This window comes from Bos indicus x Bos taurus, chromosome 5 (assembly GCF_003369695.1).
Source record: "Bos indicus x Bos taurus breed Angus x Brahman F1 hybrid chromosome 5, Bos_hybrid_MaternalHap_v2.0, whole genome shotgun sequence".
Classification (NCBI taxonomy): domain Eukaryota; kingdom Metazoa; phylum Chordata; class Mammalia; order Artiodactyla; family Bovidae; genus Bos; species Bos indicus x Bos taurus.
In genome coordinates, this window is record NC_040080.1 from 6431998 (window position 1) to 6448913 (window position 16916).

The 16916-nt window shown below is 50.3% G+C and overlaps 1 protein-coding gene across 1 annotated transcript in view; it reads left to right on the top strand.

Moving 5' to 3' along the window:
• The window catches only part of ARFGAP3 (ADP ribosylation factor GTPase activating protein 3), a 50011-nt gene extending 33521 nt beyond the window's left edge, over positions 1-16490 (top strand). The window contains exons 12-16 of the mRNA XM_027540586.1: positions 4344-4475; positions 8243-8366; positions 9347-9437; positions 14105-14226; positions 15419-16490. Of these exons, the coding sequence (XP_027396387.1) occupies positions 4344-4475; positions 8243-8366; positions 9347-9437; positions 14105-14226; positions 15419-15436 (487 nt within the window). The 3' untranslated portion in view covers positions 15437-16490. The remainder of the gene's footprint in view (positions 1-4343; positions 4476-8242; positions 8367-9346; positions 9438-14104; positions 14227-15418) is intronic.
• The last annotated feature ends 426 nt before the right edge of the window (positions 16491-16916 follow it).

Here is a 16916-nt window from a genome sequence, read left to right on the forward strand (position 1 = left end):
GGTCTACGCTCACCCACGTGGCTTCTCCACAAAAGCCTGTTTGATTCTTTCACTGCTCATTATAGCTCCTGCAGAGACTGTAGGGTTTCCAGCTCCACCAGTGGCGCGGAGTTGGAAGGAGAGGGGGCTGCGACTGAGGATGCCCCCTGGGAAGCTGTTGGGGAGCCTCGCCCACCCCAGGCCACTGCCTGGCTCCTTCCTGGGGGGCTCCATCCACCTGTCAGGAGCTTCAGGAATCCCGTCAGCCTTTCTCTCCGCAAGCTTAGTCCTGAGAGTCAGCCCGAAAGGCCTCCGTTTCTACAGAGCAGTTATTTACGGTTTGAAACCGGGGAGCAGATGGTGTTTTTATATTGACCACACTGGCTGGATTCCTGCCAGAGACCTCGGTGTTGTTTGTCTTCACCTGCAGCTTGGCTGATGGGAACGTCAAAGCTGGTCCTCCTCGGTCATAACCACTGCAGGTAGAACAATCCTTACTTTGGCAGATGAAGCCGGGTAAACATGGCCTCTGGGAAAGCGGGCATTTCCATGAAGAGCTCTCACTGCTTCCAAATTATTCATTACCCCATTAGAACTTGAATACTATTGAATTATAAAAGAGTGCTGTTTCTATTAAAAATGAGTCCAGCTGTATCTTTGGGCTTTTTTTTTTTTTTGAGTTCCATTATTTCCAGGATATAAACAATGTAATTATATACTGAGTACAAAATAATGAAACTAGAACAATTAGTTCAGCCTTACAAAGCCAGCGTGGCCTTCAGTGGAAGAGGCAGCTGTCTACAGCTGCCTATCCTAAATTGAGTAAGGATCCAACCAATGTCTCCTACATCGCAGGTTCTCTCCCACTAGTGCCCCCGGGGAAGCCTATGTAAGGAATGTTTTCAGGTTGAGTGAAACCAGAGTGAGAGGGAGAAAAACATAAGTGAAAAGCATTAAGAATTGGGATCTAGAAGTCAAAACATTAGAAAATCAATAAAAGCAATTCCCTGGCGAGCCAGTGGTTAGGACTCAGTGCTTTCACTGCCGTGGCCCTGGATTCAGTCCTTGGCTGGGGAACTGAGATCCCGTAAGTCATGTGGCCAAAAAAAAAAAAAAAGTCAATCAGGCCTTGGGGATCCGGGGGGACTTGCGTTTCTGAGGAAGCTGTGGGAAGCAGGTAGCAACTTGCTGGGGGAGGATGGGGTGACAGAACCCACACTGTGCCCTGGGTCAGAGCTCAGGGAGCCTCACTGGTGAACCGTGGGAAGAGCCCCCACCACCCTCCCTGCCCCCCACCCCCTCCCTAGCTTGGAGAACACAGTAGAACATGTAGATCCAGTGGCTGATCAGCAGGGAGCTAGCAGAATGGCTTTCTCTCTCCTTCTGATTCTTGAATTATCCAGCCATTAAAAACAAAAAAAATCTGATGCCCCTATATTCCAGGATAAGCACTTTGGCTTACATGGATGAAGAATGTTTCCTTAGAGTGACACTAAATTCAAAAAACCCCAAGTCCCAGTACCTAAGACTTGTGAAGGGCCTGGAAGTTCTACCCACCGCCATTCAGTCCTCACCCCCACCCCCAAGCCCAGAGCCTCTGGGGGACCATGCAGCCCCTCGGCATTCCTCGTCCTTCAGTCCCAGGGCCGCTCCCTGAGAAACACTGCCTTGGGCGTCCACGTTGTCGCCCTGGGTTTCTGAGCTCAGATCGGGTTTCTGAGCTCAGATCGGCCAGCCCCATCCGGGCAGGGACTGAGCATGTCTCCTCCCTCCACCAGGGCCTGGTCCCTCACAGATGCTTATTAAGTAGTTTTAAATTCCTGATTGGATCAGTCTTCATTCTTTCACTGGGACCCTCACAAATATGTCCTTGAACATTTGGAGGGCTTCCCTGGTGGCTCAGAGGTTAAAGCGTCTGCCTGGAATGCGGGAGACGCGGGTTACATCCCTGGGTTGGGAAGATCCCCTGGAGAAGGAAATGGCAACCCACTCCAGTACTCTTGCCTGGAGAATCCCATGGAGGGAGGAGCCTGGTGGGCTACAGTCCAGGGGATTGCAAAGAGTCGGACGCGACTGAGCGACTTCACTTTTCCAGGTGAGGAGGGGTTGGTTGTTCCTGTTCCTCCGAGCAGAGCCTGCTCAGCTTCTAGCTGAAATCCAGATACACTTTGAACACAGCAGGTTTTCCTTCCTGGAGAGAGAAGGCTGGTGTAACAAGATTTGTTGTTAATGACCTCCTTGCCAGAGAATGCGGAAACCACGTTTGGAAATTCTGCTTTTTTTTTTCAATCATTCATATAAGGCCATACCAACTGCTTCAAACAGCAGATTTATCCACCCTCCTTTTGTTGTTATTGTTGTTTGTTTGTTCGTTTCCTGCAAGGAAAAAAGAGTACATTCAGTTTTATTCCACCACCACCCTCCCATCTTAGCTCATCTCTGGATGACTCCTCATGCCCTCGGAGTTTGGCCCTCACTTGCCTCCCATGCGCGCTCCTGTTCTTACCCTCCAGAAACATCTTGGCAACATCTCTAAAGTCTCTGCATCCTCCTTCATCCTCCTTCCTTTCCTGAGACCTAAGCATTAGAATCTGCATCTCTCTTCTGAACTTCTTGAACCACCTTTATGAGGAGTGCGGGTCTGGCTGGGCTTTTTTCCATCCTAAGCTGTCACTAATTCTGAGATGGCCCAGTCACTTCTGAGTACGTCTCTGGCACATCCCCTCACCAGTCTATTTCTGTCCTGTCCCAGGCAGAGCCTGCTGCTCTCCGTCAAAGATCTTTCTCCCCCGACATAGGACCTGAATCTGCCATTGAGTTTTGCTCTCTGAGCCACTCCCTGCTCAATGATGATCAGCTAACGAGAGTGTAAACTGACCCAGCAGGCCAGCGTCCCCTTTGAGACGCTTACCAAGTCCACTTCCGGCTCCAGTCTGAAAGAGCATCTGCGTGATGGTCCGGTGATCAACAATCGTAGCTCTGCATCTGACTCCAGAATGAGGCCAATTAGCATCACTTATGCCATGAAATTAAAAGATGCTTACTCCTTGGAAGGAAAGTTATGACCAACCTAGATAGCATATTAAAAAGCAGAAACATTACTTTGCCAACAAAGGTCCGTCTAGTCAAGACTATGGTTTTTCCAGTGGTCATGTATGGATGTGAGAGTTGGACTGTGAAGAAGGCTGAGCGCCGAAGAATTGATGCTTTTGAACTGTGGTGTTGGAGAAGACTCCTGAGAGTCCCTTGGACTGCAAGGAGATCCAATCAGTCCATCCTAAAGGAGATCAGTCATGGGTGTTCATTGGAAGGACTGATGCTGAAGCTGAAACTCCAATACTTTGGCCACCTCATGCAAAGAGTTGACTCATTGGAAAAGACTCTGATGCTGGGAGGGATTGGGGGCAGAAGGAAAAGGGGACGACAGAGGATGAGATGGCTGGATGGCATCACCGACTCGATGGACATGAGTCTGAGTGAACTCCGGGAGTTGGTGATGGACAGGGAGGCCTGGCGTGCTTCGATTCATGGGGTCGCAAAGAGTCGGACACGACTGAGTGACTGAACTGACTGACTAATACTAAGTGGTGATTTCTGTTAGGAGTGATGTCTTATCCAGGGCTCACATGGCAGGGTTACCAACAAGGGACTCCTAGAATGGGGTCAGTTCTCCAGGTCCTGAAGCATTGATGGTGGTTTACTTGCTAAATCATGTCCAACTCTTTATAACCCCATGGACTATAGCCTGCCAGGCTCCTCTTTCCATGGGGTTTTCCAGGCAAGAATACTGGAGTGGGTCACTGTTTCCTTCTCCAGATCTTCTCCACCCAGGGATTGAACCTGGGTCTCCTGCATTGCAGGCAGATTCTTTACCTACTGAACCACCGGGGAAACCCTCCTGAAGCATCATGCATGACCAGCCTATAGTCAGGTAACCCTCAAGGATGTCCTGGGCTGTTGGGATAGGCTAGGTTATGCTGCAGTGATAAATACCAACCGCCGCCCCCCTCAACCCCAGATCTTAAGGGTTTAGCGCAGTGATGGTTTATTTCTTTGTTCACTGAAGTCAGCTAAGGATATAGATGATCTGTCCTTCTGGTGGCACCTTGATTGTCCAGCTGGATGGTGGTGTCACCTGTCTGAAGCTACAGCACCTGGAAAACACTACCCCTTCCACTCGGGAGGGAAGAGAGGACTGGGCACCCGAAAGGCCTTGGGAGTGATTCGCCTCGTGTCTGCTCCTGTTGCACACGGCCGCCCCCAGCTTCAAGGGGGGGGGGTCTGGGAAGTGCAGTCCCCATGTACCCAATGTGAGTGGACATCAGTAAGGTCCTCCAAAGTCTCTTCTGCTCTCTCCCATACAGGTTCTTTGACGAGCCCATGGAGCTGAGGAGCAGTTCTTTCTCTAGCTGGGATGACAGTTCAGATTCCTATTGGAAGAAAGAGACCATCAAAGACACTGACCCAATTCCGAAAAACACAGGCTATACAGACAGGTACGGACCCCAGAGGGGTGGGACTGTAAACTGTGACTCGACATGCGTCTCCAGGGACATTCTCTAACCCTAGTAAATGAATGTGTTGTACTATTTCAAGAATATTCTTTGTATCCTGGTCTGTCTCCTGAACTTACAGCTTTGCCTTTCCCAGAAGGTCGTCTCCTGGAGTTGAGCAGTACCTGGCTTTGTTAGACTTCTTTAACAGTCCATAGCGCGCTTGAGACTCGTGTGTGTTGCTGTGTTCACCCCTCTTTATCATTGAGTCTGTTTATCCATTTACCTGTCGAAGAACTGTCTCCAGCTTCTGGTGATCATGAATGAAGGGCTGAATGACGTGTCGTCTAAACCAGGGAAGTGCTGGGAGTGTAGGGGGACAGTCCTAGCACGCTGGGACAATAAGTGTGGCCTGGCATTGTCCTTGGTGACTGGGATGTACTGCCGCCCTGCTCATTTGTATCCTGTGCAGCATGGAGCGGTGCTTTGTGTGTGTCACAACGTACTCAGTATTTACTGATTGATCCGTGGAACTGAAGTCAAATTACAGGCCTATTTTAAGGAGCAGAATTCCTTCAAATGTTGTGTGGTTTGGATATTTATTCATTTTTTTCTAAATAGAATTTACAGGCTTTTTAAAGTGGCCTAAAATCCCTTTACAGAATTACTGCTGTTGGCTTTTTAAAAAGTAAAATGGCATGTGCTTACATTATACATGAGAAATACATTTGCCTTACCTCAAATTAGTTCAACCTATTTTGGCTGTTTTTGTTCTTTGTGCTGAGCACACTTCAGATCTACTGTCTTCCCACAGTTCAAGTAACACTACAGGTTATTAACTAGTCAGGATGTTGGGTCCCCAGAACTTACTCTTCTTATTGTAAATGATGAAGAGTTTGTACCCTCTGACCAGCGTCTACCCATTTCCCCCACCTCCTTGGAAACCACTGTTCTAGTTTCTGTTTCTTTGAGTTCAACCTTTTTTAAAAAATTTTAGATTCTACCCACAAGTGAGAACATGCAGTATCTGTCTTTCTCTGTCTGACTTCGTGTAATGTCCCCCAGGTTCATCCCTACTGTCGTTTAGTGGCAGGATTTCCTTCTGTTTTATAGCAGAATGTTATCCCATTGTGTGTGTGGGATAATATTTTCTCTAGCCATTCACCCACTGACAAATACACAGATTGTTTCCACGACTTGACTGCTCTGGAAACCTTGGCCATGAACATGGGCTGCAGAGATCTCTTCATGCTACCGACTTTGTTTCCTTCAGATTTATACCCAGAAGTGGGAGCAGATGGCAGTTCCAATTTTAACTTTCTGATGAACTTCTGTGCTGTTTCCGTGTGGCTGTGCTGATCTCCTTTCCCACCATTGCTGTACCAAGTTTCCCTGTTCTCCAGTCTTTACCAGCGCCTATCTCATATCTTCTTGACAATGGCTGTTCTAACAGGTGTGAGGTTTTGATTTGCCTTTCCCTGATGATTACTGATGTTGATCACCCCTCATACACCTGTTGGCATTAAACTTCCTTCTTAGTATTGCTTTTGCTGTATCCCATAAGTGTTTCCATTTTCATTTGTTTCAAGATATTCTTTCCTTCTTTTTTTTAAATTGAAGTACAGTTGATTTATGATGTGGTGTTAGTTTCTGGTGTACACCAAAGTGATTCAGATACACACACACACACACACACATAGTTGTTGTTGTTGAGTCACTCTGTTGTGTCTAACTCTTTGCGACCCCATGGGCTGCAGTACATCAGGCCTCCCTGTCCATCACCAACTCCCGGAGCTTGCTCAAACTCATGTCCATTGAGTTGGTGATGCCATCCAATCATCTTGTCATCTGTCATCCCCTTCTCCTTCTGCCTTCAATCTTTCCCAGAATCAGGGTCTTTTCCAATGAGTCAGTTCTTTGCATCAGGTGGCCAAATTATTGGAGCTTCAGCTTCAGCATCAGTCCTTCCAGTGAATATTCAGGGATGATTTCTTTTAGGATTGACTGGTTTGATCTCCTCTCAGTCCAAGGGACTCTCCAACTCAACAGTTCAAAAGCATCAGTTCTTCGGCGCACAGCTTTAATTCTCACATCCGTATGTGACTGCTGGAAAAACCATAGCCTTTGACTCTACGGACCTTTGTTAGTAAAGTAAGGTCTCTGATTTTTAATATGCTGTCTAGGTTGGTCTTAGCTTTTCTTCCAAGAAGCAAGTGTCTTTTAATTTCATGGCTGCAATCACCATCCGCAGTGATTTTATAGCCCAAGAAAATAAAGTCTGTCACTGTTTCCACTGTTTCCCCATCTATTTCCCATGAAGTGATGGGACCAGATGCTATGATCTTAGTTTTCTGAGTGTTGAGCTTTAAGCCAGCTTTTTCACTCTCCTCTTTCACTTTCATCAAGAGGCTCTTTAGTTCCTCTTCACTTTCTGCCATAGGGTGGTGTCATCTGCATATCTGAGGTTATTGTTATTTCCCACCTCCCCCCCCCAACTCCCCCACCCCCCCTCACCCCACCCACCCGCCCAAACCCCGGCAGTCTTGATTCCAGCTTGTGCTTGAAGCTAGAAGGTTGATCAGCTTCCTTAAAGCAATTATTTTGAATTCTTTGTCAGGAAATTATTTGGGGTCGGTTACTAGAAAATTAGTTTCCTCTTGTGGTATTACATTTCGTGTTCCTTGGAGTCGTGTTGCTGTCTTTGCATTTGAAGGAGGAATCACGTCGTCTTCCAGTCTTTCCTGCTCAGCTTTGGATGAGAAATGCCATCAACTGTCCACCCTGCTGGAGACTCTGGGGTGTTCTCAGGCCTTTTCTATGGATGCACTCTCTCCTCCCCGCTTACCCCTTTTGGGGGGTGAAGTCTTAAGATGGCCTGTCTTCTCTCCGTCCCACACACAGGGATGAGAGCCTCCTGCTTGCTTCCCCTAGGATGGTGCCCTGGAAGGTTGAAGTCAGTGTACTTTTCTGCCAGCCCAGAGTCAGGCACGCTTACCAGGGCGTGTGCAGGAGGGAGGGTTCATGGGTCAGCCCTGGCGGCCCCATGGGCCACTGGGGGCTCCACAGGCAAAGTGCACCCAGTGGTTTGTGAGCAGGCCTGCCGTGGAGCCCAGGAAGTGGTTAGTAGAATCCGCATGCCTTTGAGTTCTCAGCCCTGGCAGCCCCTCCCAGCGCCTCAGCCAGGTAGATCCCCTCACTGTTCCGGGTGGATGAGGAAGCCCTAGGCATCCTTGGAAACCGGGCACCCTGCCACCCGCCTCGCGCCTTTCCCCCTGGGAGAGACGGCAGGCCGAGTGGACCCCACCTGGCCCTGAGCAGCGCTGCCTGGGAGGAGGAATAGCGTGAGCAAGTGAAACTCTTCCTCTTACCTCTTCGGTGCAACCAGTCTTGGATTCTTTTTGCTCCAACAGCGTGTTGGAACCTCGCTGCTGGACTCCTGGACTCCCACAAAGGCATGCTCATCTGTGGGTGATTGTCAGAACCAGTATTCTCAGGAATTCCCTGGTGATCCAGTGGTTAGGATTCTGCACTTTCATTGCTGAGGGTGTGGGTTCAATCCCTGGTTGGGGAACTAGATCTCGCACGCTGCACCTAAGACCTGGTGCAGCCAAATAAATAAAAACAAAAATCAACCAAATTACACACACACACACACACACACACACACACACACACACACACACACCAGTGTTCTCTGGGGGATAATGTGAAAAACTCCTGCTCCACCACCTTGCTGACGTCATTCCTGCCTTGGCTGTTTCTAACTGTAGACCTACCACTCGCCGCAAGCCAGACTCTGAGCCAGCTGAAAATACAGATGAGGCCCAGAAGAAGTTTGGCAACGTCAAAGCCATTTCTTCAGATATGTACTTTGGAAGGCAAGCCAAAGCTGATGTAAGTGTCCAGAGAGGTTCTGTGTGGTCCCCACAGAGCAGAAAGCAAGCCAGGGGCATGGAAGGAGTGGGAGGAGGTACTGGGTACTAAGTGAGATGGACTCAGGCTGCAAGGTTCCCCTGTCCCCAGGGCAGGACTCGAACCCACGTCCTTCTGCCTAGTGGTCCCACTTGGCTGCTCCAGCTAGAAGAGTGATGGAAAGGTAGGGCCTGTGTTATATTTCCTCTTATTCCTTTCCCAGTGCTTTGAATAGCTGTCCATTCAATATCTTTTGAATAAATTTCAGGAATTTTTGATACACCTGTAATGTCCTTAGTAGTTTTCTTAACCATAGCTAAATGTAGTATATAGCTGTTTCTCGAAGGTAGGTATATTTATTTTCAGAAGAGAGATTGTTGCCTCTTTTCTCAGAGATGTTAATGAGCTTATCTCAGTGGAGTCTGGCTAAACAGTAAGACTCAAATGGAAATGGGGAGCCTGAAATGTCCCTTCTCCTTGTGGAGTAGTTGTGTGCTTACATGAAATTCTTAGCGATGCGGGTTATCACTAGGCTTCTTGCATAACGCAGAGAATTATTTCCTGAGGTGTACTGAGTTTATTTTGTAGCAATAGAAATTCCACCAGCATTTTGAGAGTATTTAGACCCGACATCTGGTTGTTCTCCACCCCCTAAATGTGGCCTTGTCTTAAAGTGGACAGCACTCAAGTTCAGTCAGCGAATAACAGAAGGCTGTCGGGAGAGAGGCTCGTGGAGCGGCCTTTCCTGGCAGCTGGGTGGCGGCAGCACCGAGACAGAGCCGTCACTGTCACCCTCCCTCTGGGCCCCCCCCACTGACCGACCTTGGCCATGGCTTTGGGCATTTATCTGTCTACTTGTGACTGCGGAACCCCAGCGCCGTGATAGCTCCTCAGTGATCCTTTCTGCAGAATTGCTCATGATTTTGGAGCCTGATTTTCCTTTTCTTGCTGCTCTCCTCTAGTACGAAGCCAGGGCTCGGCTGGAGAGGCTTTCGGCAAGTTCTTCCATCAGCTCAGCTGACCTGTTCGATGAGCAGAGGAAGCAGACGGCAGGTAATAGGCAGGGCAGGCGGGTGGGAGATGAGGCTGGTCTCCATCGCGCCTCCGTCTTCTCTGCATAGGACTTCTTACCTTTCCAAGACTGTTGGCAGCCATTATTTGATGCTCCCAGGGCTTCCCAGGTGGCGCAGTTGTAAAGAACCTGCCTGCCGATGTAGGAGATGCAAGAGATGTCATGGGTTCAATCCCTGGGTCAGGAAAATCCCCTGGAGTGGATCCAATCCACTCCAGTATTCTTGCCTGGGAAATCTCATGGACAGAGGAGCCTGGCAGGCTGTGGGAGTCTCGGGAAGTCAGACACGACTAAGGGACTGAGCACGCATGCGTGCGCACACACACACACACACGGCCCCTATCAGTGAGGCAGAGCAGAAGTTGTTGTTCCAGGCTTTGCATGTGAAGAGGTCAGGTCATCACATTTAAGCAACCTTCCCAAAGTTACCTGCAGTTTCAGGAAGTTGTCTTCCTGAAGTGTTGTCATGGCAGCAGGGGGTGTGGGGGGATGGGTGGGTTTCCTAGCATAGTGTGAACATGAGATCTAGTTTGTATGGTGTTACAGCCTTGGAGGGGACAGCCCTGGGCTCTTGTGTGACGTGACCCACTCCCTAACTGTGAATCCTGGAGTATTTCAGGTTGCCTTCGGCCTCAGTCTCCTCCTCTGTAAAGTGGGTGGGTAATACCTGCCTCACAAGCATGTACTGGGGCATAAGTGGGGTACTTTTTATCAAGTGCCCCCTAAGCACTGGGACAGATATCAATGGGAGCCCCCTGGGATCTGGACACGGCAGACCCCCAGGGGCCCCTCCCAGGCCCCAGGAGTAGGCAGGGCAGATGGAACAGGTGACTCCACCAGCCTCGGCCTTCCCTGGAGACAGATGGACTTTGGAACCAGGGAGGTGGAGAGGAGGGTCCAGACCCAGATGAGGAGATGTCTGGGCACCCCAGGTAGTGAGCCTCAGTGCACAGGCCCGTCACGAACATTGAGAAGCACGCGCCTCTGCTTGGGCCTCTGACCCTGAGCTGTCAGTCTGCTCCAGTCCTGCTCAGTCAGGCCTTGGGGGCAGGGAAAGGGCCAGTGTCCCTCTTGAGTCACAGCCAACCTTCCAGGGGCAGGGTCCTCTGAGGTCCTTTCAGGAGCCCATTCATCAGCAGGAACGCCCAGGGGAGGGGGCTCTCTAAGGCCTTCAGGGCCCAGCACTGCCTACACCCTCGTTTCCAGCCCTGGAGGAGCTGGGCGCGGGCAGGGAGGGACCCACACGGGCGGCCCTGCAGCCATAGAGAAGGCCATGGGGGGAGAAGGTCATGGCCGGAGACCCCAGTACCTCGGACCTTCTGCGATGGGGTTTGGGGGGCGTATCAAGAGCCACTGTGGCCCTCTGGGTGCAGCGGGCACTGCCAGGCTGCTGTGCTATGGCGAGAGGGGAGAGAGGGTTCTAGCTGTCCCCCAAGTCTACCCCCCAAGCACCGACCCGGAAACAGGCAGAGCAGGGCCGCCCTCTGGCCTCCAGCAGGAGAAGCTGCGTTCTCATCTGTGAACTTCCGGTGTCCCGGCCTCTCTTCCGGGAGATTTCCTTGTGTGGCCGCCCCACCCCCCACCCTCCGGCAGAGGGGTGCTCGGCTGACCCATGGGTCAGGCCTGCCTCCTTGCAGGCGCCCTGGCACGGAGGTAGGGCAGCCAGAGAACCTATCAGGTTTGAAAATCACCCCCAGCTGTATGTGTTTTTGTAATTTTAGTTACTGGAAGTCTCACTCTGAAACATTGTTTGTTAAAAAAAAAAAAAGCCTTCAGAGATCAAATGAGCAGCCTTTTCCAGTTGTTGAAGGCGGGCTCTGGCCAGCCTATGTTTACCTTCCTGTCCCCTTTCAGAGAACAAAGGTCCATTAATTTTCTTGGCCCTTGTGGATCCAAGACAACTCCCGCGCTGAGGACTCGAAGTCACCGTGGGGGTGCCCTGGGGTTATGCAAGGCCGCCCAGGGACCCCATCCCCTCCCCAGTGGCCAAGGGCCTACTCCCCTCTCCATTCCAGATCCCCCAGATGGTTCAGACCACGAATCCCCTCTCATCTCTGCATCTCTCATCAGATGCCTTTAATAACTGCTCTAAATGGGAGCTCATTGAACAACTCTCATTAAATATTTACCCCTTTATTTAGAGTGCATTTCAACAAAGGGCAAACGCTGGTTTTAAGAGCGTGTTCTGTGCTCCTTATCTTAGACTGTTTCCCCGTCTGTGAAGTATCAGCACACGGGGTGGGTCACAGTCACATTTATAATCTCTTCAGCGTTCAGGGAAAGACAGTTCCAGACTGGAAATGCCTCCTTGTGAAGCAAAAATACTTCCTGGGGGTGTGGCTTAACCCTGGCATTTGCAGGGGCACCATTCCCTTCCAGGATCTTGGAGGGACTGGCTGAGGAACACACACAAGCAGCCACGGTGGTCACTCTAGAGCAGGGTCAGCCGGGGCCCGCCATCCCCGGGCACTGCCTCGGAGGTCGCCGCTCAGCACACAGATGACAGAGCAGAGGTGGCTCTGTGAGAGCAGTGCTGGAACAAAAGAAACTGCAAACCCAGCCTGCCCCTCTAGGGTATTTCTTTCCAGAAATGATTCCCATCATCTGAGTCTGAATAGGGCCCCGTGGGACTGCCAGGGCACTGCGGACCCTGTGTCCAGGCTCTGTGCGCACTTGCCCGGCATCACAGGGGGACCCCCAGTGTGTTTGCCCTTGCCCCGGATCTTGAGGCTCCTGCAAGGCCCCTCAGCCACCCTCCCCTGTCCTGGCTCTGGCTCACCGAGCCCAGGAACCTGGCCTCTTGGGGTCTGCCAGCCTCCAAAGCACGGACCTCAGTTGGCCGTCGGGAGGTTTTGCTTGGCGACTTGCTGAACGTGTGTGTCACACGTCACAGCTGTGCGGTGGGGTCACTGGCAAGTTCAGCTGCACAAACTGGAGTCACGCCAGCCTGAGCGAAGGGAAGTCCGTGCACCCAAGGGGCTCTGGTTCCAGCTTAAACCTCCCACCTTGGCCTTGCCCTCCCCTTTAAACGCTGCTGAGTAGGAAACTTGTAACTGGAGGCTCTGGTGCCAAGGTCACCTCCGCTGACCTCTGGAAAGCGGCTGTGACTTGGGCCCTTTGGGCTCCAGGTCTCGCACGAGCTCTTTGCTTCTCCTAAGACTCATCCCACAGGCTGACAGCCCTGCCGTGCTGGGTTTCGAACCCAAGTCCTGCCCCTGGGCTAGGCTGCCGCTCTGTCATCGGCAAGTAAAGTGAGTGCAAGTCGCTCAGTCGTGTCCAGCTGTTTGCGACCCCATGGACTATACAGTCCATGGAATTCTCCAGGCCAGAATATTGGAGTGGGTAGCCTTTCCCTTCTCCAGGGGATCTTCCCAACCCAAGGATCGAACCCAGGTCTCCCGCATTGTGGGCAGATTCTTTACTAGCTGAGCCACATGGGAAGACATGGCAAAGGGCCACCAAATTTTAAAAAATCACCTGGAGGCAGAGAGGGGGAGGTGGCCGCCCCTGGGCCCATCCCCCAGTGGTCAGTGTGGGAGCAGTACTGTGGGAAACACAAGGTCTCTCCCGGTGGCCCCTGTGCTGGAGGTAAACGTGTATCTTCCATTTAGTTCCTGGCAAGATACCTGGCTTCTGCTTAAGGGGCAGGCGGGTGTAGACGGGTCACATGTGGAGCCAAGGGCAGCTGGGCTGGCTCCCTGGGGGACCCCAGGTTTGGGGTCACTCAGTCTCTGAGCCCCTCCAGCGCCCGATCTCAACTGAGTGGCAAGAGCACGCCACCAAAGCCTACTTGTTGGCTCGGAGACCCTTGATGGCTGATGACTCGGACGTGCGTCACTTGGGCTGGTGGCCACGTGTGCGTGTCTGTGCTGGGACGAACCAAAACCTAGGCAGCAGAGAGACCCAGCTGACCCGGGCCTCAGTGAAGGTGAGGGGTCAGCCTCTGCCTGGGAGCTGGCCATCAGGAGCCTTCCCCGTCTGGCAGCCTCCTTTTGTTGCTCTGAGACAGGCTTCCTCCTCCTCCTCCTTGAGGGGTGGGTGGGAGGGGGGCAGCCCTTGCCACAGACAGCTAGAGCAGCTCACTGTCCCACCAGTAACCCCAGAGCAAGCAGACGGTCCCCTCCCTTGAGTAGATGGGAATCCCTCTGATTGGCCAGGTCTGGGTCACGTATCCACCGTAGTTTCGGGAGGGATCAGGGGAGAGACCTCGCAAAGAAGGGAGGAGGGCTTTCACCAGAGGGGGAACTGATGCTGAGCCCGAAAAACCTACTGATGTCCGCCCATCTGCCACGTACCGAGTTCTTACCTGTCAGATCTTGTGTTAAGTGCCTGGAGGAAACGGGGGCCCAGAGAGGCTAAGGAATCTCTCCAAAGACACACAGCTTGGAAGTGTCAGTGCCAGTATTTGAGCCCCTAATGGTCCTAAGACCTAATGCCACATCCTCTCTCACTGTGGGGTCTTGCAGCTGGTTCATGGTGGGGCTGGCACTGAAACCCATCCCCGGGTCCTGTCCCTTAACCACAGCTGCTGCCCGTGGGCATTGGGGGCGGGGGGCGCATCCCCCAAGCTCTCCAGTCCCTGGACGCTGGCTGCACTGTTGCTGCGGTGGAGTGACGAGTGACAAGCCACCATCTGCTCTGTGTGCAGGAAGCTACAACCTCACCAGTGTGCTGCCCACAGCTCCCGACATGGCCCAGTTCAAGCAGGGAGTGAGGTCGGTTGCCGGAAAGCTCTCCGTCTTTGCTAACGGAGTCATGACTTCCATTCAGGTCAGTGAGATGGGGACTGCGGTAACTGAGTTTGGTGGTGGGTTCGTAATTTCGAAAATGAGATTTGGACCACTCTTTAATTGCTAGAAAATTAGGTTTTATATTCTCGATTTATGTGTTTGCTACAGTGTAACCCAGGACATCATGAAAACCAGAACTTGTAATTTCATATTTGTTTAAATTTTCTAGTTTATGACTCCAGAGGAATTGTTACAGGAATTGTCATGATCATTACTACTTTTCTCTTATGTTAAAAAACAAAAATAAATAAGAACAAAGTTAAAAATTGCCCATAACCCCACCCACCTCCCAAGGAAAACGTTCATTAATATTTTGGTTTATTCTAATTCTAGATTTCTATGCATACCTGTTTAAAAACGTTAAAGGATTATATTGTATATGTGATTTTATATCCTCTTTTTCTTCCTGATGTTTTGTTATGAGCATTTGCATGTAATTCAAAATTCTTTGGAAGCTATTCAGTACATTCTGTTGAGCAAAAATGCATGTAATTTATTTAACTATTCCCCAAGTTGAGCATTTAGATTGTGTGTTTCAATCTTTTAAACGAGGCGAGGGTGGAACACACTTGTGTATAACACTTGAAGGCCAGCTCTAATTATCTGAAGGCTATTCCGTGAACCTTCCTGCTTACATCAAGTTATTTTAGGACACTCATGAACGGGAAACGCAGCCACAGAGAGCAGGACCTGATAGGCGTGAACTGATGCCTCTAAGGGGGGGTCTTCCAGGTGGGGAGGCACCCCTGCTATGGAAGCTTCCTCCGCCCTGGGCCAGCAGCTGCTGTCGGCACAAGCTTGGGTTAGAATTCCCAGAGCTCTTACATGTCCCTTAGGTCAGCCGGGCCCACCTCAGTCCTTCCAAGGAAGTGACATCCCTCTTTATAGATGATCATCCCCATTTTGTAGATGAAGAAACAGAGGCACAGAGGTTAAGCTGCTCCTGGTGAGACCACTCAGCTGACCCAGAATTTCGGGGTTCAGACTCCACGTGTGTGCCTCTGTCCCCCCGCGCGGCCTCGCGCCCCTCACGGCCCCTCCCGCCGCCCAGGGGCTCCGGTTCCCGCTTCCTCGGCCGCGGGCCCCTGTCACCGAGGCATCTGTTTCGCTGATACTGAGAATGCGGAGCCGATGCCGACGCCGATGGACTCCCGTGTTGGTTTTCTCTGCAGGATCGCTACGGTTCCTAACACTGATGTTTTCGGTGCGTGTTTCCTGGAGAAATTCCTCTTTTCGTGAACCAGTGACCACATCACAGGCTGCAGTGAAGACCAGCTGGCTTTGGGCAGATTGTTTTGCTACTTTTTCTCGTGGTATATATGTATTCATGGCTGATTTTTAATATTTCTTTTGAGAAATTCTCATTTTTGATATAGTAGAAGCTTCATTGTAATTTCGGTTTTGTGTTACTTCTGTCTGGCACATCCATGCACACCCCTGCTTTATTTCCTTGGACTCTGGTTCTAAGAGCAGGAGGTCTGGAGTCGAGGGCTCCTCGGCCTCTCTTCACTGGGGGAGGGGAGGGTGTCTCACTGCGGTGAGACTCATGGGCTAAAGGCTGCCCGAATCAGCTGATATGAGAAGGGCCTGGAGAAACAAAACTTACAACACACACTTCATTAAAAAGGGAACAAAGAATAAAAATAAAAGACCAAAAATAGCTGGTGTCTAATTTGATAGATTGATTCATCGATACTTCCACATCTTAAGGTAATTTCAAATAATGTCTGAAGACGTCTGTCCCTTTGAAATTGTTTGTTTTATATGATCTATAAATTTAAAAATAATTTTCAGTGAGTGCTTTTAACAGCCCAAGCTTCTGCGTTGCCAAGCAAATTAATCTTTTGACAAGGTGTCACTGTTTGAATTTATGAGAAATGGAAGATGAGAACTCCCTAAGTGCATTTATAAATCAATATGGTATACAGAAGTAAAAAATGAATAAGGTGAGAAGATACACCCACAGAAAATATTTCAGTTTATGGGGAAACAGTAGTTGTAATTGGATAGTTTTCTTAATATTTTTTATCTTAATTTTGGTTTTCAAAAAATGACAGAATGTGTACAAATGAATGAAAAATAATTTGGCTGTGTTTTAGACAGCATTAGAATATATTGTTCAGCACAGTAAAATATATTCGAAATTTGATGAACCAGATATGTGGTTTCAACTGAGTATTTTGTGAATTTTTCTTAAAAGCTCAAATTTGTAGACTTCTGAATATAATAAACAGTTGCAGCAGATTGCGTTCCCTACTTTTTGTTTTTTTACAAAAGTTTTTGTGATGAGTCTAGAGTCAGGGCTCGTGGTATAACATTAGTGTGCATTTGATTAGGATGTAATTCCAGATGGATCTGTTTTTCCTGTGTGGGTCTGGGGCTACCCTGGGGGCTCAGATGGTATAGAATCTGCCTGCAATGTGGAAGACCTGGGTTCGATCCCTGGGTTGGGAAGATCCCCTGGAGAAGGGAATGGCTGCCCACTCCAGTAGTCTGGCCTGGAGATTTCCATGGACAGAGGAGCCTGGTGGGCTACAGTCCATGGGGTCGCAAAGAGTCGGACACAACTGAGCAGCTTTCACTTTCTTGACTTTCTTGACTTGACTGGGGCCCAAGGTGTGCCTTCCCTGCACTGGGGTGTTGTCCAGAGTGCAGGAGCAGGGCAGGAGC